The sequence below is a fragment of the Rana temporaria genome, chromosome 7 (assembly GCF_905171775.1).
Source record: "Rana temporaria chromosome 7, aRanTem1.1, whole genome shotgun sequence".
Classification (NCBI taxonomy): Eukaryota; Metazoa; Chordata; class Amphibia; order Anura; family Ranidae; genus Rana; species Rana temporaria.
In genome coordinates this window covers 36,722,778-36,743,115 of record NC_053495.1, presented here as the reverse complement: position 1 = coordinate 36,743,115, position 20,338 = coordinate 36,722,778, and the positions used below count along the sequence as shown (strand labels likewise).

The 20,338-nt window shown below is 45.8% G+C and overlaps 1 protein-coding gene across 2 annotated transcripts in view; it reads left to right on the top strand.

Annotated features, from left to right (window-relative positions):
- The window catches only part of ABHD6 (abhydrolase domain containing 6, acylglycerol lipase), a 43,777-nt gene extending 34,900 nt beyond the window's left edge, over positions 1 to 8,877 (top strand). For both annotated transcript variants that reach the window (XM_040359214.1, XM_040359213.1), the window contains exons 7-9: positions 2,727 to 2,781; positions 5,070 to 5,170; positions 7,975 to 8,877. In XM_040359214.1, the coding sequence (XP_040215148.1) occupies positions 2,727 to 2,781; positions 5,070 to 5,170; positions 7,975 to 8,151 (333 nt within the window). In that variant the 3' untranslated portion in view covers positions 8,152 to 8,877. The remainder of the gene's footprint in view (positions 1 to 2,726; positions 2,782 to 5,069; positions 5,171 to 7,974) is intronic.
- Positions 8,878 to 20,338: the final 11,461 nt, after the last annotated feature.

Here is a 20,338-nt window from a genome sequence, read left to right as displayed (position 1 = left end):
ATGACAGAGCTGGTCCAGGCTCCAGAAAGATTGTAACCATATGGTCGGGATCCATTTACATGTCTGGACTGCAAGCCGGCCGCTCCTGCCCCCTCCACAGCCCAGTGTTCCAGTGGGCACGGGGGGGGGGGGGCAGAGCAGAGAGCGGTGACTGACAGTTACCAGCTCTTTGCTCAGGGAGCTCTGGGAACCGAGCGATTGGCGGCCATTGATCACTTGGATCTCAGCCTAAAGACTTCCATCTGACTTTTCCATGGATTTTGGTCCGATGGGCATTGTCCGTGAACTTGCTATGTATACACACAGCAGAACATTTTCAGCCAACAAACACGAACGTAGTGACGTAATAGACGTACTACTTGTTTTTTCTGCTCTTTAGTGCCACCCTTTGGGCAACTTCTGCTAATGTTGTCTTATGATTAGCATTGGTTCTGAGTATGCGTGTTTTTACTTTGGATTTTAGTCCGATTGACTTGTGTACACACGATTGGATAATCTAACATGCATGCACAGCCAACATTTGTTGTCGGAAATTCCGACAACAATTGTCCGATGGAGCTTAGACGGTCCGATAAAACACGTCCGTCGGACCGTTGTTGTTGGAAAGTCCGATCGTGTGTATGGGCCTTTAGAGCTAGCAGGGGGCAGATGCAGCATCAGACCGGTGCTGCATCCACCTATTTTTTATGATTTAAAAAAAATATATACTGTATTTATTGGCGTATAACACTCACTTTTTTTACCCTGAAAATTGAGGGTAAACTGTGCATGCGTGTTATACGGAGGGGGCTGTGGAAAGTTTTTTTTCCTGAAACTTCCCTCTTAAAGTTAGGGTGCGTGTTATACGCCTGTGCGTGTTATACGCCGATAAATACGGTATATATATATATTCCCATGCTTCAGCCAGGAAATGATGCAGGCTTTATCTGACTTGCTTTACCTTCTAGTGCACATGTGAGAAGTTTGAAGATATTTGTTGAGTGGAGAAATGTCAAAATTGGAAAAAATTACTCTTTTTGAATTCCCCTAGTAGATTCTGTAACATTATGTAATGCCCCAGAGACAGAAATTGGATTGAACCGTCCCTCTACAACAGCCTTTTTCCTGCTCTGAATCTGATTAGTTGCTCTACAAACATTACAGACACATTGATAAATGAGACTCACCACAGCCCAGCGCCCTGTGGCAAGAGTTTTTTTAAGCATTTTTTTTTCTGGCAGTCCAGGAAAAGCTGTTGTATGTTAGATTTGTCCACATGATGTTTATCTCAGATCTGCTGCTGATAAAAATCACTCTGTCTTATTATGGGTATCCCGAGCTAATGTGCATTTCATAATACAGCATAATCTGAGCTATTTTCAGCCTTGTCTGCACAGATGGCGGTGGGTAGCGGGGACTGGCAGTGAAAATCATGTGGGCAGCTGGGGGTTTTCAGGCATAATACCAACCTTTGGTCTATTTGGATAGAAAGGATCTCCTTCAACCTGTCACTCAGGTACCGACTGACAGGTGATGAATCCTTCAGTGTCCAGCTACCTTGATCCCCAGTGGTTTGTCAAGGCCCTTTTTGATCGCCAGCCTCTCAATGGCGCTCCTCAGACGGACTCCCCACTGAACAGCAATACAGCTTGGGATCCTCAAAGGTGGGAACCCAGTTGCTCAATAGGTTCCCGTCGCTGTTCAGATGCTCCGGGCCAACATGGCCCCGGAACCAGAAACACTGCGTGGCACGCACGCCCCCCGGCCAGGTAGGCCATAACGCCGGGGCGCCATGATGTGGTCACCCTAAAGGTGGAAGACCCAAAACCAATTGCATCTGCCTCATAAATACCACTCCCCAGCATGCACAGCGAGGCCAAACCCTCCTGATTGATCGCTGGGAAAGAGCACCCAAACCTTGACTCCACTGCTGTCCCCTGCAGCACCGGGGTTGGAAGAACACCCCAATGCAACAGAATAGCCTACAGAACAGCCAAGCTGAGACAGAGACACTGTTTTGCACTTAACAATATGGATCAGAGTTTAACTACACTCTGATCTCCCTCTAAATTTAACTAGCACCGGTACTATTAAGTACCCAGGCTCTACATATGTTTTTCATGAGCTTTAACGTAAACAAAAGCTTACTTTACCTTCCTAACTGAGCCAAATCCTCCTTCATTTGTGTCTCGCATGCTTCCCTTCCCAGACATTTCAACTCACATTGGGTGGGTTTCAGCTACCTAGGCTGTTCTGTCAATCCAGAAAGTAACGGACAGGACTAGGTGTCGGCAGATGCTGATTGACAAGCTGCAGGCTCATAAATCAGACTTGAAAATGCTACAAAATGCCCCCTACAGCATTTTTTCATGCCACTGTAGTGCAAGCCAACCCAGCCTACATGAGAGTGGCAACTCTGCTCTGATTTCAGGAGCAGTGCAGCATTGTTGCCACACTATCACGTAAAGCTGAATTGGGTAACTTCACAGGTAGACACAACAGGTATTTGTGTCTGAGAGAAAACTATAGATGCACATATAATTAGGTACTGTAGCGCATATTTTAAAGGGAGGACATTGTTCAACCACAAGGAAGTGCTATGGAAGTGTCTATCTGCTACATTTATAGCCCCAGTGTTGAATAGGAAGAAACTGCAGAGGAAAGCTATGAAACCAGTTTGTACTTAATTAATTCTGTGTTGAATATGTAACATATCTTTAATATTTGATCCACTTTATTGTTCCTAGGTGCTGCAAGGACTCGTGGATGTTCGCATTCCTCATAATGAATTTTACAGAACGTGTAAGTAACAGTCTGTTAGTAGAATGCATTAAGGTGAAAAAACATGAACCTTTACAACCCCTTTAAAATTAATTAAATAGTGTTTTTGGTGCCCAGATGCAGTGTAGTTCTGCTTTAAGGGAAATCTCCCTGACAGAACATGAAAAAAACTTGACCGGTTGTAACCTTTCCCTACTCTGGTCCTCAAGTTCCCCCAACAGGTCATGTTTTCAGGCTTTCCATTATTTTGCACTGGCGATTTGATCAGTTTCAATGCCTTAGTAATTACCACAGCCGTTTCATCTGAGGGAAATCCTGAAGACATGACCAGCTGGGGGTACTTGAGGACTGGATTTGAGAAACTTTGTCCTACTCTATCCAAAAAAATGGTTACTGTATTTTCCGGCGTATAAGACGACCTTTCGCATGAAAAAAAAACTCGGGGGTCGTCTTATATGCCGGTACCTGTCTGTAAGGCTACGAGTGTCCATTATTCAAAAGCCGCGCCTCCTCCTCAGGCTTTTCCGTGATAGGCGGAACACTCATTTTCCCAGCAGAGCCTCTGTTCAGTGTTCCGCCTATCAGGGATGCCTTCTCATCCTCGGACTAGAGGACATCCGTGATAGGCGGAACACTGAACAGAGGCTCTGCTGCGAAAATGAGTGTTCCGCCTATCACGGAACAGCCTGAGGAGGAGGCGCGGCTTTTGAAAAATGGATGCCCGCAGCCTGAGAAACTCTGCAAACAGGAGAAGGTAGGGAGATCGTCGAGGCAGGCATACTGGCACAGTGAGGCAGGCATACTGGCACAGTGAGGCATGTATAATGGCACAGTGAGGTAGACAATGGCACAGTGAGGCACGTAATGTAATGTAATGGCACAGTGAGATTTGAAAAAAGCCTGTTTCTGTCAGCGGTTTTTCCTGTCAGTGGTTGTTGCGTCTACCCCTCAGCTTCCAGAAAGACTAGTAGGAGGGGGGTCGTCTTATACGGTGAGTATATCCCAAAACCAACATTTTAGCTGGAAAATTAGGGGGTCGTCTTATACGCCGGCAAATACGACACAACTCAACAATAAAAGACAATGCATGTCAGATACTGTAAAGATGCTTCATGTAAGAGTTCTATGTGCCATTTCATTTCAACCTACATAGATGTGAGATATCTGAGTATGTGGCAAATTATTATCCTTATTTTTATAAGTACCACCTGGCAACTAAGTAAAAATTGATAAAAAAAAACTATTCTTTAAAAAGGCCCCAAAATGATTTATCGTGGAGTGCTTTGATTGTAAGAAGGCAGACGATGGTGCAGATTTGGTGTTGGGAAGCTCTTAAGCTGGCCACGCACTGTACACAATTCGTCCTGTTCCCAAGGAGCTGGCTAAAATTCACTCAGTGAGTGGCCCAGTTGGTGACACATCCCGCACAACATCCCTTGATTGAAAAATCGAAGGGCCCGGGCCAGCTTTACTCTATGCACCAAGTCATGGCTAAACCCAAGAACAAAAATGAGAGGTATTGCAGTTTAGCAGTCCTTGGGTGGGAGTGGTGGCTGCATATATTCTTTATTTTTTTAGGTGAAGGTGTATACCCTGTTTCCCCGAAAATAAGACCTACCCCGAAAATAAGACCTAGCGTTATTTTCCAGGAGGGCTGCAATATAAGCCCTACCCCGAAAATAAGCCCTAGTTTAAAATGTTTGTAACATCCTATAATCCACTCTATTACAGTAGTATATAATGTACAATGTGTGTGTTTCTGTAATATAACTGTGGGGAAGAGAGCTCCGGCGGGTCACAGAAGCGCCGAACGGCGCTATAACGAAGGTATTTGGCACAATTATATTACAGAAACACACACATTGTACATTATATACTACTGTAATAGAGTGGATTATAGGATTTTACAAGCATTTTAACTCGGTTTACACTGGGGATTCCTGTCAGGCAGGGAGAGAGAGGGGGAGAGAAGACAGCACATTACATGGTAAGACCTACCCCGAAAATAAGCCCTACTGTGTCTTTTGTTGCCAAAATTAATATAAGACCCGGGCTTATTTTCGGGGAAACACGGTATTACTAATCTCATCACCCCAGCCAGGGTCAGGTGGGTTATTTGCAGGATTACCAGGTGAAAATTAAGGAAATCAAATCCTGAAAAATAAAACATGCAGTCGTCACCTCTAAGGCCTGGTAAGCTGCAAAATTATACTTTTTTTTTGTTTTTGGGGTTATATATACTTTAAATGTGCGCATAGTGTGTGTCTGGGTTGATAATGGTGACATCTAACAAGCAATATTCTGTTCAGTGTTTTTAGATTTGGTTGCTGAGAAATCGCGTCACATTCTTCATGAAAACATGAACAAAATTACAGCTCCCACCCAGATTATCTGGGGCCGACAGGACCAGGTGGGTCTTTTTTTATTTTTTATTTGTGACATGTATATGGTAGGCACATACCTTATTTATCTTCGTATAGCGCGCACCCCCAACCTGGAAGGGAAATTTCAGGAAAAAAAGAAAATACTTACAGTTTGAATGCCCCTTGTCGGTGTCTTGCCCGGCGTCCATCGGCGGCCTTGTCCGGTCCGGCGTCCGTCTGCAGCCCTGGTGGTGTCCTCCCCGCTTCTCCCGCGCTGTTTCTGAGTCGATCCCCGCTTCCCGCGCTGTGTTTGAATGCCGCCGCCGACATATACCGAGCGCAGTGCACTCGGGCGCGCTCGGCTCCTCTCGCATAAAGGCTAGGAGGCGGCACAGGGCGTGACCGCGAGGGGAGCCGATCCTGGCCGAGTGTACTGCGCTCGGTATATGTCGGCGGCGTTCAAACACAGCCCGGGAAGCGGGATCGGCGTATATCGCGCACCCACGATTTCCCCCTGATTTTAAGGGGAAAAAAGTGCGCGTATACGCCGATTAATACGGTAGTTAAAGCGGTTGTTACCCCAACATTTCATATTCCTGATATGTGCCTGCTGTACCGTGTACTTGTACGAGAAAGATTCCTGTTCTCTTTGTACTGTTTCTTTATGTGAAATCCCTGGTGATCCTGCTAGTCCCCTTGCTTTCCTAATATAAACTGACCACGCTAAGTAGGAAAGTACCCCATGGTCAGTTCTCTAGCTGCTCTGGGAACTCAGTGTACTCTCCTGCAATGATCAGACTTGTCCTGACATGCCCCCACTGCACAGCCATTCACTGGGAATCTCAGTGTGCTGTTGCTTCTCCTCCCTCAGCTCATAGGCAGCTGGGAATAGAGGGAATCTGATCACTTAAAAAAGGAGGAAAATGTATTTATAATGTTTTTTTTATATCTATACAAAAAAAAAAATTGCCTTTCATTTCTATTTTAAACCGAATGGGTTATTTTACAAGGTAATCATTTACAATTACTTTAACCGCTTCAGCCCCGGAGCATTTTGGTGGTCAAAGACCAGGCCGCTTTTTGCGATTCGGCACTGCTTCGCTTTAACTGACAATTGCGTGGCCGTGTGACTTGGCTCCCAAACAAAATCTATACCAGACCCTTATCTGAGCATGCAGCCCGGCAGGTCAGGAAAGGGGGGGACGAGCAAGCACCCTCCCCTTCGAACCATGCCAGGCCACATGCCATGTTGGGGTGGTTGTGGGGGTCTGTGGGCAGAAGGCTTATTGGAATTTGGAAGCACCCTTTAAGAAGGGGGCACCCAGATCCCCCCCCCCCACCTCATGTGAATGAGTATCGGGTACATAGTACTCCTACCCATTCACCAAATAAGTGTCACACAGTAATAAAAACACACACACAGTTTTTGACAAGTCCTTTATTTAAAAAAAATATATATAGTGTTCCCCAATGTAAATGCTTCGTCAATCACGCCACCCGCCGCACCCGAAAAAGGCGCCCCCGCCGACGATGAAGGCTGGCTGCCTATTGCAGGCTCTGAGATCTGACATTTCTTATATAGGTAAGGGGCGAGGCCACCAGGAGGTCCCACCCCTTGTGACATCATGGACTGGTGCATGCACTGCACTGCAAAAGTATGAACTATGCCTTGATTTTGAACTATCTATGCAGTTGAGGCGCAGTCAAAAAATGCAGCTTACTGCATCCCACTGCGTTAGGTGTGAATGGGCCCTATAGCAGGGATCTTCAGACTTTCAACAAACAATGGGCCAGTGTACTGTCCTTCAGGCTTTGAGGGGACTGGATTGTGGGCAGTGTAAGTGGGGGGAGGGGGGGCAGTGGCGGAATAATGCCTTGTATAAGTGACAGGAATAGTGCTTCAAGGGCCGGATAAAGGCAAGCAAAAGGCCCCACCCGGCACCCAAAACGCTTTTTGGAGACCACTGTTTTAAAACACCCCAAACTTGGTCTAAGTTCTATAACTGGTGCATAAGTTAACCACTCTTTCCAATCAATGGGGTTCCCGGCAGGGCCGGCCTTTTTGGGTGTGCAAGCTGTGCGGCCGCACAGGGCGCCATGGGCAACAGGGGCGCCGTGCGGCCATCACAGCTCGCAGAATGTGATTTGCAGCAGGGCCGGCGCCAGCTTCCTACCACCCCCCCTGTACCCCACTGCCAGCTTCCTAACACCCCTCCAACGTCATCCCCCTACCACCCCACCCCCGTCATTCCCCTGTCACCTTCATCCCTCCTGTACCCCTCCTGTGATCAATGTTTTGATACATATTTTTGGTTAAAAAAATCTCATTAATGATTGGTTTGTGCAAAAGTTATTGCGTCTACAAACTACGGGAAAGATTTATGTCATTTTTATTGTTTTTTTTTACTAGTAATGGCAGCGATCTGCATTTTTTGCGGGACTGCGACATTGGGGCGGACAGATCAGACCCCTAACTGACACTTTTGGGGGTACCAGTGACATTACTACAGTAATCGGTGCTTAAAATATGCACTGTTACAGTAATAATGCCATTGGCAGGGAAGGGGTTAAGTTATTTATTATTGTAATTGTTTGCACAAGCACATGCAGTTAACTGTTATTAAAACAAATTATTTGTTACAAATATTTTTTTATTCTTTGTGTATGTTTAGGTGACCAGGGGGCGAGGGGTGAAGATGGGTGGGGGGGGGGGGGGCGCCACAGGATTAGCTTGCACAGGGCGCCTGAATACCTAAGGCCGGCCCTGGTTCCCGGCATCCCTTTTAGTCCTTATGCGTTATTCTCAGCTCAAATGTATAAAACACTACCTGTGCTTTTTTCTGTGTTGCAGGTCCTGGATGTTTCTGGAGCAGAAGTCTTGTCCGGTGCCATACCTGGATGCCAGGTGGAGATCCTGGAGAACTGTGGCCACTCAGTAGTGATGGAGAGACCCAGAAAAACAGCCAAGCTCATAATGGACTTTTTATCTTCCATGCAAACCACAGAGAACAATAAAAAACATGATTAACAATCAGGAAAGGCCTGGGACAAGTCTGGTCCTCTCTGGATACCATACCACTCTGAGTTTCTCAGGGGATCTTGTAGAACTCTTAGGAAAGTAGTTTAGTTCCTTGTGAACACAAGACCAGGACTTCAATATCTACATGCAGATGCGTTCCAATGTTTCAGTGGCTTATGATAATGCATGTGATGGACATGGATGATTAAGGTCTCTATGGTATGCTGATGGTGGTTTCCAAAGTCGACATCATCTGATAAAATTGAAAGCCTTCAATCAGGAACCAGTCACAAATCTGATGCACGGAAGGTGTTGACCCAACACTTTAAAACCACTATAGATGCAAGATGATCTTTTAAACCTGTTTATTATATGCAATGTACAGTACTGCTGTTGCAGAAATATTTGTTAATAGGGCCTCAAGGGTAGAAGATTTCCCTTTTACTGTGATGCTGGTGAGTCATTGTGCAATGGAAGTACCAGTCCTTCCAGCTGCTGAGATGTACAAGTATGAGCACACTGCTTGAGATGTGTGCAATATGCTATAAGAATATTTTGGTACCGTGCCTTCAAAGCAGCATTGTGCAAACCGCACATTGCACCAATCAGCTTTGACACTATGCGCACTGTGATCTAAGGCATGCATGATGTAAACGATCAGAAGATTTGTACCACACATGTGCTTCCATGAAATATCACACTCAGAGGAATACAAATAAATGTCCTTAACTGATATGCAAATGTTCATGTTCACACCAGCCACGAAAGTACTGAACAGTTTTACAGAGTTGTATTTTAGTATTTGCCACTGAGACTGGAGATCATAATAAGGATGTTATTTGTTATGTAGATTAAACATTAAGGCTGGATTCACACCTTTGCATTTTTAGTGCTTTTTGCAGATTTGCACTACAGCCCATTTAACCACTTGTCCACCGGGCCTATTTTGGCACTTCTCTCCTTCATGTAAAAATCACGATTTTTTTGCTGGCGGTCATTGCAACTTTTTTTCTCGTACAGTATTTTTTTTTTTTGATCACTTTTATTCCTATTACAAGGAATGTAAACATCCCTTGTAATGGGAATCCGTGTGACCGGTCCTCTTTATGGAGAGATATGGGGTCAATAAGACCCCACATCTCTACTCCAGGCTTAAAAGCATGAAATCAGTGGAAAAAAAATCACAGATCACATGCCGACAGCCGCAATTGCGGCTTTGTTTACTTCCGGGTACCGGGCATGACGTCATAACGTCGCACCCGGGCCTCCGACGGTCATAGAGATGACTGGTGACCATCTGGTCACCAGTCATCTCTATGCTTTCCAGGCAGCGCCGACCGATTCGCTCTCCGGGGCCCCCGATGGCACGGGTGAGCCCAGAGAAGCAGCGGATGGCGGCGGGAGGAGGGGGGGGGGCATCCCCTCCTGCTGCCTATAAGAACGATCAATCGGCGGACCCGCTGCTTTGATCGTTCTTATCGTGCACAGAATCAGCAGCTGAAGACGGCGATATCTGAATGACGCCTGTAGCTGCAGGCATCATTCAGATATCTCCGCACAAATTCAAGGACGTCATATGACGTCCTCCGGTGGACAAGTGGTTAACATGGTTTCCTATGGAACACGTTCTGTAGAGCAAATCTGCAAAATGCAAAAAGTACAAAAAATGCATAGGTGGGAATCCAGCCTAAAATCAGATGTTCCTACCACGATGTGTGATAAGAATATTAGGTTTGATTTACTGAAGGCAAATAGGCTGTTCACATTGCAAAGAATACAAAATCACCTGCAAGGAAAATATAAAAAACAGTGTTTTACAGGCACATTATTGGACGATGAAAGTCAGCAGAGCTTCATTTGATTCCCTAAGCTCCGAGAGAAATTCTCTTGCAGAGTGCAACTTCCCTTTGCAAAGGGAACAGTTTATTTGCCTTTAGTAAATCAACCCCATCATGTCTAATTTATCAAGCTGCAGTGGCTCATAAAAGAAACTAAAGTGGCCTCTCAAGTTATATCATGACGTGCCTGAAAGGTGACTTTAGCACACTTTTTAAAACTATGGGCAAAATAAAAAAAAATGCATATATGATGCAGTATGTCACTAGCATTAACACAGCAGTTTTATGTCTTTCATAGTCCCCCGTTGTAAAATTTTACAGTTTATATTGCCAATGGCCCAGTATTTTTTTTTTCACTTCTATTAACAGGCCTGGCTGTCCAGCAAAAGTGTCCTTTAGGGGTAATTCAGACAGGCGCTGAGACCCATCCTCTATGGCTGCTATGCTGCTTTTTGCTGCATGTGCATTCAGCACTGACACGCGGGCAGCAGAGGGTGCATGGATCCAAATGCAGTGTCTGCAGGCAGATCCATACATGCATTCCTGCCTGCATGTCAAGTTTTGAAATGCGACTGTGTCCATGCCGCCGATGCGTCTGCATCCACTTCTGTAGGCTCGGAAATGGATGCAGACAACGCAAAAAGTTGACAGTGTCTGTCTGAATAAGCTCTTATAGAGGTTTTATCAAACCCCATTAAAAAAAAGGACAGGGGTGCATATTCATTTGATTTAGGAACAGGTTCATACTCTTGCACATAGTGCAGGTACGTTGTCGCATGTGATCCGAAATGTTACATGCGTTCCCTGGAGATAGCATATTTATTATTGTACCACACTGCACAGTTATGCATTACCGTCTATTATGGTACTCTGCAATGTACGTTCATTTTCAAAGTGCATCGGGTTGCCATTAAGAATGAATGGCACCACATTGCACCAATGCACACCAAATGGACATTGCAGTAATGCGCACTAACCCATTGCAGTAATGCGCACTAACCCATTGCAGTAATGCGCACTAACCCATTGCAGTAATGCGCACTAACCCATTGCAGTAATGCGCACTAACCCATTGCAGTAATGCGCACTAACCCATTGCAGTAATGCGCACTAACACATTGCAGTTAGGGTTGTCCCGATACCACTTTTTTAGGACCGAGTACAAGTACCGATACTTTTTTTCGTGTACTCGCCGATACCGAATACCGATACTTTTTTTTAAAATGCAGCCACGTGTCCCCAAATGCAGCCTTGTGTCCCCAAATGCAGCCTTGTGTCCCCAAATGCAGCCTTGTCCCTTAATTCAGCCATGTCCCTAAATTCAGCCATGTCCCTAATGCAGCCTTGTGTCCCTAAATTCAGCCATGTCCCTAATGCAGCCTTGTGTCCCTAAATTCAGCCATGTCCCTAATGCAGCCTTGTGTCCCTAAATTCAGCCATGTCCCTAATGCAGCCTTGTGTCCCCTAAGACAAAGCCAAGTCAATCCCCCCCCTCCCCCCGCCGCTGCCGACATCTAGTTACTATGCGCTGGGGTTACACAACAGCTGTCATTTGCATTTGAATAGCTGTGTGTTTCCCCACCGCGCCGTCATGTATAGCCCCTCCCCCAGAAACTTTGATAGACAGGTTACCCGTCGTATCAAAGTGCCCGGGCAAGGGGGAGGGGCTATACATGACGGCGCGTCGGGGAAACACACAGCTATTCAAATGCAAATGACAGCTGTTGTGTTCCCCCAGCGCATAGTAACTAGATGTCGGCAGCGGCGGGGGGAGGGGGGGGGATTGACTTTGCTTTGTCTAAGGCGGCAGCAGCTCTCCTCTCCCCCATACGAGGACTGCTCTGCTCCGCTCTCCACCCGCACTGGGAAAAAAAAAAAAGTATTCTATCTGGCATCGGGAGTATTTGCGCGAGTACAAGTACTAGCGCAAATACTCGGTATCGGTCCCGATACCGATACTAGTATGGGTATCGGGACAACCCTAATTGCAGTAATGCGCACTAGTCCATTGCAGTAATGCGCACTAGTCCATTGCAGTAATGCGCACTAAGACATTGCAGTAATGCATGCTCACAGTACAAGTGCATGAACCCAGCCTAAACCATTTAAAAAAAAAATGCATGAAGGTAAAAAAACCTTGAGCCTTTACAACCACTTTAAAATTTAGACACTGGCCTCCTGTATTTTGTGTATTTTGTGTTAATGAGAAGAAACTTAGTGGTCTATTGTTGGATGAATGTCACGCATTCATGCAGCCTGGCCACATTTTGCCCATCATGCGGAGGGAGAGACCCGGAAAGCCGAGGCTCTCGTGCAGTGCTGGATCGACATGGGGCTCAGGTAAGTATTGGGGGGGGGGCTGAGGTGGGCTACTGCACACAGAAGGTTTTTTCAGATAAAAAACCTTCTGGGGTAGATTCACATACCTACGCTGCGCCCGGTGCAGATGTCACGCTACGCCGCTGTAACTTTGAGTTGGTTTGAATCCTCAACGAATTTGCGCCGTAAGTTACGGCGGCGTAGTGTATCTCTCGCGGCGTAAGGGCGCGGAATTCAAATTGGGCGGGTAGGGGGCGTGTTTCATTTAAATGAAGCGCGTCCCCGCGCCGAACGAACTGCGCATGCGCCGTCCCTAAAATTTCCCGGCGTGCATTGCTCTAAATGACGTCGCAAGGACGTCATTGGTTTTGACGTGGACGTAAATTACGTCCAGCCCCATTCACGGACGACTTACGCAAACAACGTAACATTTTCAAAATTATACGTGGGAACGACGGCCATACTTAACATTGAGTACGCCACCATATAGCAGCTTTAACTATATGCCGGAAAAAGCCGGCGTAAAAAATGCGACGGCCGCTCGTACGTTCGTGGATCGTCGGAAATAGCTAATTTGCATACTCGACGCGCAATACGACGGGAACACCACCTAGCGGCCGCAGAAAAATTGCATCTAAGATCCGACGGCGTACTAAGGTGTACGCCTGTCGGATCTAACACAGATGCCGTTGTATCTTGTTTTGTGGATACTAAAACAAAGGTACGACGCGCAAAATTTGAAATTACGCGGCGTATCAACAGTTGATACGCCGGCCTAATTTCTTTGAGGATCTGCCCCTCTGCCTTTAGAACCACTTTTCAGGGAAATTGTCTAGGGGAGAAACGGTTTTACTCAGTGGATCCTCTGATCCTCCAGCAGACATGGTGGAGTGTCCCTCGGTGTCCTCACAGCCAGAGCAGGGCAATGGAACCCTGCTCTACTTTCCATAACATCATGACGCTACAACACAGGGGTACAGAAGCTGTGAGGACCCGTCCAGCTGCAGAAAGAAGTGGATGATCGGGTAGGTATATTTTCTTTCATTATTCTCCTAGACATAAACAAGAAATAAACCCCATGTACTTTGGGCACAGCTCCACTGCAAGGGATCATTTTTATTTTTCTCTAGGTTAGGCATTAAAGTCAATGTAGGATTACATGGTTTAAGACTAAACCTAAACCGTCCTCAGGGGGACAACACTGTTTGTGATTTAACTGCAGTGCGAACAGTGTTGTCCCATTACAGGAAGTAAAACTATAAGGCCCGGTACACACGAGCAAACATGTACGATGAAACCGGTCCGTCGGACCGTTTTCACCGTACATGCCTGCCAGAGGGCTTCTGTATGATGGTTGTACTAACCATCGTACAGAAGTCCGCGCGTAAACAATACGCGGGGCGTGTCCGCGTCGTCGCCGGGCCTGCCATTTAAAGGCTTCCACGCATGCGTCAAAGTCATTCGACGCATGCGAGGGACGGCGGGCGCTCGGACATGTACGGTAGGTCTGTACTGACGACCGTACATGTCCGAGCGGGCAGGATTCCAGCGGACGGTTTTAAAACACGTCCAGGAATATTTGCCCGCTGGGAAAAGGCCCGGCGGGCAAATGTTTGCTGGAATTCGGCCCGCTCGCGCCTACACACGACCGAACATGTATGCTGAAACTGGCCCGCGGACCAGTTTCAGCAGACATGTTTGGTCGTGTGTACGGGGCCTAACAGATCTACTGTCTGGATCAACAAGTAATAAACTTGTTACGGGGGGGACCCTGAAAAACAAAAACTGCTCCTAGTTGCTAGTGACATGTTCAATATATATATACGTAATGTATTATGTCACCCAGAGTTCAACTTTAAAGGGGTTGTAAAGGTAAAAATCCCTAAATAGCTTCCTTTACCTTAGTGCAATCCTCCTTCACTTGCCTCATTCTTCGATTTTTGCTTTTAAAGCGGAGGTTCACCCTAAAACAATTATATACCATTACATCCAGCATACTTCCGACATCTGCAGTATGCTGTTTTTTTTGCCGTACATACCGTTTTATTGTTATTTTCCCCCCCGGGTTCTGGCTCCCGCGGGACTGGGCGTTCCTATTCAGAGGCTAGATGATTGACGTCTGGTGAAAAACTTCCCCTGGCGCATAAGGTGCGTCACCAGTTAAATAGCCGACCTGCGAGACGGCTCTATACCGCGCCTGCGCCCGCCTTGTAGAGCTGACTGCGCAGACGCCATATAGAGCCGACTCGCAGGTCGTCTATTTACGGAAAACTGGTGACGCGCCTTATGCGCCAGGGGAAGTTTTTCACCAGACGTCAATCATCTAACCTCTGAATAGGAACTCCCGCGGGAGCCAGAACCCGGAACCTGGGGGGAAAATAACAATAAAACGGTATGTACGGCAAAAAAAACCCAGCATATTGTAGATGTCGGAGGGTATGCTGGATGTAATGGTATATAGATGTTTTTTAGGGGGAACCTCCGCTTTAAATGTCATTTCTTCTGAGAAATCCTCACTTCCTGTTCTTCTGTCTGTAGCTCCACACAGTAATGTAAGGCTTTCTCCCTGGTGTGGAGAAAGCCTCTTGAGTGGGCAGGGGGCGAGCAGGAGGGTCAGGACTCCCACTAACACACAGCTCCTTTCTCTATCTGCAATGTACAGAGTGTCCTGACTTGCCTGCTCGCCCCCCTTCCCCCTCAAGAGGCTTTCTCCACACCAGGAAGAAAGCCTCGCATTACTGTGTGGAGTTACAGACAGAAGAACAGGAAGTGAGGATTTCTCAGAAGAAATAAGGACATTTAAAAGCAAAATGGAAGGATGAGGTAAGGGAAGGAGGACTGCACTGAGGTAAAGGAAGCTATTTAGGAAAAAAATTACCTTTACATCCCCTTTACCTACTTGATAGATCAGAGCCAGTGACGATGGTCGATTCCCAGGTCCCCTGATGTCAACTGTATCCACCTGGGTTATCACTTGGAATGTTGGCAATGATGTAGGTTGGGGCTGTATATATTACTGCCTCTAGCAATAAAGATGACCTGCCACTTCCTAATATGTTATTATCCATCAGTTTGATGAAAATAAAGACAACTTGAATGCAGTAAAGCACCAGGTGTAGATGGAGGAGAGCTTTTCATTCGGTAGCAGGGTTAGATCCTTTTGATATTTATAATTTGAAATCATCTTCAGAGTCCAATACATTAACAACCGCTAACGAGTTATTACCAGCCACACAACGGCATCATTTATGAGCGTGTCACAATTTCTGGTGACCGCCACCCTACATGAATGAATGTATCCTGGAATAATAAACTACCTTTTGCACTGAAAAGCAGAACAATTCTACCTGTCAATCTTATTTATGATTAGTGTAATTCTTATCGGAATGGTCAATGAGACTAAACACAAGACCCAACGAATTGTCCGCTATGTTAGTCCTGGCACTGTGTATGTTTTCCCACAATTGACGCTCGGTATAAGATCTCCCTTACAATGTTTGCACCAAATTTGTTTGATCACCAGCGGGTTGCTTAGTAACTAGGCACTTCCTACCATCAGAAATTGAACAGTACGATATAAATACATCAATCATGCCATAGTAATTAACACTGACTTCGAAAATATATTTTTGGAATGCATTTTGTATGCCAAGTAATTTCTTCCAATCTTCCATCTAACCTCTCATATCCCTCCTAACAAAGCCACCTCCTCCAGTCCTCCTCTGTCTGAAACTATTGGGCCAGATTCTGAAAGGACTTACGACGGCGCAGCGCCATGTACGCCGTCGTAAGTCCTAATCCGACCCGTTGTATCTATGCGCCTGATTCTTAGAATCAGTTAAGCATAGATATCCATTAGATCCGACAGGCGTAAGTCTCTTACGCCGTCGGATCGTAACTGCATTTTTCCACTGACCGCTAGGGGCGTGTAAGCTGATTTACGCGGGTCGAAATATGTAAATAAGCTAGATACGCAAATTCCCGAACGTACGCCCCGACCGACGCAGTAAAGTTACGACGTTTACGTTAGGCTTTTCCCGGCGTATAGTTGCCCCTGCTATATGAGGCATAAGTGCGGCGTACCAATGTTAAGTATGGCCGTTGTTCCTGCGTCGAGATTTGAAAAAGGTAGGTCGTTTGCGTAAGTCGTCCGTGAATGGGGCTGGACGTCATTTACGTTCACGTCGAAACCAATGACGTCCTTACGGCGTACTTTGGAGCAATGCACACTGGGAAATTCCACGGGCGGCGCATGCGCCGTTCGGGAAAAACGTCAATCACGTTGGGTCACAGTAGATTTACATAAAACATGCCCCCCTGATCCAAATTTGAATTAGGCAGGCTTACGCCGGCCGATTTACGATACGTCGCCGCAACTTACGGAGCGAGTGCTTTGAGAATACAGCACTTGCCCGTCTAAGTTGCGGAGGCGTAACGTAAATCAGATACGTTACGCCCGCACAAAATTGCGCGGATGTACGAGAATCTGGCCCATTGTGTTTAGTATCAAGGGAGATACTTGACATGTTCCATTTTTCAGTCGAATTTGAGAAAGCATACCCAAAAAAATCAAAAATAATATATATATATATATATATATATATATATTATATTTTTTTTTTTTTTACCCTTTACATCAGCCTAACCAGGGTTCCTTCAGAGATTGTTATGGGTTCCTCAAGTTATGGCTATTTGGCCTTCCATCTGATGGTGCCTTCCTAGATCCAGGTCCATCACCACTTGACAGAGCCGGGTAGAATGACAACATTGGGCCAGATTCAGGTACATTTGCGGCGGCGTAACGTATCGCATTTACGTTACACCGCCGCAAGTTTTACGGGCAAGTGCTTGATTCACAAAGCACTTGCCTGTAAAGTTGCGGCGGCGTAGCGTAAATCCCTCCGGCGCAAGCCCGCCTAATTCAAATGATCCGGGTAGGGGGCGTGGATCATTTAAATTAGGCGCGTTCCCGCACCGAACGTACTGCGCATGCTCCGTTTTGAAATTTCCCGCTGTGCTTTGCGCGAAATGACGTCGCACAGACATGATTTTTTGAACGTCGACGTAAGTTACGTCCTTTCCTATTCACGGACGACTTTGAAAATTTGACGCGGGAACGACGGCCATACTTTAACATGGCAGGTCTATCTATACGCCAGGAAATAGCAGCTTTAACTATACGCCGGGAAAAGCTGACTAGCGACGACGTAAGAGAATGCGACGGCCGCGCGTACCTTCGTGAATCGCCGGAAAAAGCTAATTAGCATACCCGATGCGGAAAATGACGAGAACTCCACCCAGCGGGCGCCAAAGTATTACACCTACAATCCGAAGGCGTACGAAGGCATACTGTAAAGGAAGGGCTCTCGCACTATCAATGTTCTAAACCTAGGCATACGCCTGTCGGATCAAAGCCAAAAGCCGTCGTATCTTGGTTTGAGGATTCAAACTAAAGATACGACGCAGGTAATTTGAAAGTACGCCGGAGTATCAGTAGATACTCCGGCGTACTTCTTCTGTGAATCTGGCCCATTGATCTTTAAACATGTCTGAAAGGATGGCTTTCTAGCCACCACTGTAACGGCCCACCAATTTAAGAGGAATTTTTCTAGTGACCCCCCCCAATGGACTAACCTTAGCAGGGGTTCTCTTAGACATGACAATTATTTCAAGGGTTCCACTTTGAGTAAAAAAAAAAAAGGTTGGGAAAGGCTGTTGTATGCCCTGTACACACGATCGGAATTTCAGATGGGATAAAATCCGATGGAATTCCGTTCAAGCTGTCTTGCATACACACTGTCGAACCAGATTCCGACCGTTCAAAACGCGGTGACGTAAAACACTACGACAAGCTGAGAAAAATTAAGTTCAATGCTTCCCAGCATGCGTCGACTTGATTCTGAGCATGCATGTTTTTTTTCTCCGTCGGAGTTCCACACAGATGATCGGAATTTCCATCGTCAAAAAATAAAACATGATCTATTTCTAAACTCCGACGGAAAAAAGTCAGATGGGGCTCCACACACACGGTCGGAATATTCGATGAAAAAAGTCTGTCTGACTTTTTTTATCGTAAATTCTGTGTACAAGGCATAAGATGTTTCTCAGGAGAAGACTTGTGCCAGACTGCAAGCATTTATGAACAATTTCGGAGTGACTTTGCCCCAAAGGGTCTATTTATAAAACATTTGTTGCGCAGATAGAATTAATTTTGACTGTAATTTCTGAAATAGATGGATTCCTATGATTGTCATCTCCGTCTAGTGGCCAAAATGTTGTATATTTTCTCACTGAGGTATTTCAGAAAACTATACAGCATTTTGGCTACTGCATGGAGCAGACGATAATATGAATTACGGTAATCTATTACAGAAATGATGGCCAAAATCTGTGAAGCCTGCATGAATGCGTGACATTCATCCAACAAATATTTTTTTTAATAGACCCCCAAGTTTCTTCTCATTAAAACACAATGCAGAATGCCAGCTTCTACATTTTTAAGTGGTTGTAAAGGCTCAATATTTTTTTCCACCTTCTGTGTGCAGCAGCCCCCCTAATACTTATCTGAGCCCCATTATGATCCAGCGTTGTGCACAAGAGCCTCTGTTTTCCGGGAACTCTCTCTCCTCATTGGCTGAGACAACAGTGGAAGCCTTTTTGTTTCTACTGCCGTCAATCACAGCTAGTGAGCCAATGAGGAGAGAGAGGAGGCAGGGCAGAGCCACGGCTGTGTGTGGGAATAGACACGCAGAGCAGCAGTTCAGCAGCAATCTTAGGTGCCCCCATAGCAAGCTGTTTGCTCTGGGGGCAATTGGCAGGAGGGAGGGGCCAGTAACACCGGTAGGGGACCCGAGAAGAGGAGAATCAGGGGTGCTTTGTGCAAAACCATTTCACAGAACAGGTAAGTATGACACGTTTGTTATTTTTAAACTGGCCTTAAATATCAGTTTTGGTTAGCACAGACAGTGTTCAAATCTAGCTTAGGCCCCTTTCACATTGGACCTGTAGCCGCGTTTGGCGGTATATCGCCGCTAAAAATAGCGGCGCTATACCGCCGAGATTGCTGCGGGCATCGGCCGCTAGCGGTGCGGTATTAACCCCCGCTAGCGGGCGATAAAGGGTTAATACTGCCCGCAATGCGCCTCTATAGAGTATTGCCGCGGTTTCCCATTGTTCTCAATGGGAAGGAGCGGTGAAGGAGCGGTATACACGCCGCTCCTCACCGCTCCAAAGATGCTGCTGACAGGAGATTTTTTTGTCTCCTGCTAGCGCATCGCCTCAGTGTGAAAGCCCTCCGGCTTTCACATTGAGGTAGCTGGGCAGGAATTTTTCAGTTGGTATAGCAGTGCTATTTTTAGCGCTGTACCGCCTGAAAAACTTCTTAATGTGAAAGGGGCCTTACTGATAGTGAGATCTGCCAGTACAGTGTGTACAGGGTTAATGTTGGCAAACACAGCTCCCCAGCCCTCTCACAAACAAAGAGAACTATGTAGGATTTTCAGTGCTGGAGATATCAGACAAGAGCATCTAAAATGGTAAGTAGCTTATTTTTTTTTGGTGAATAGGAACATGTAGCAGATGCTAAGTAGGTGTTATCCTAATTTGTCTGAAAAATGTAAAATACACTTTAAGCTTGAAGAAATAGTATTACTACTAGTGATGAAAGAGCTTAGAAGTAGAACTGAACAGTCTATAGTAGAGCTGCATGATTCTGTCTAAAATGAGAATCACAATTTTTTTGCTTAGAACTTGAGATAGATCACAAATTTTGGCGCAACGTAACATCATCTTTCACATTTAAATTATGCTAACTTTACTATTTCGTTTTTTTATTTTATTCATTGAAGTGTATTTTTTTCCCAATAAATTGCATTCGAAAGACCGCTGGATAAATACAGTGTGACATAAAATATTGCAGCAATTGCCATTTTATTCCCTATGGTCTCTGCTAAAATATATTTCCTGACGAGATTCTTGGCAAGAATCTCTTGCCGCCCGAGTGTACACACTCTCCTTTTTTAAAAGAACCACGGTTCTCT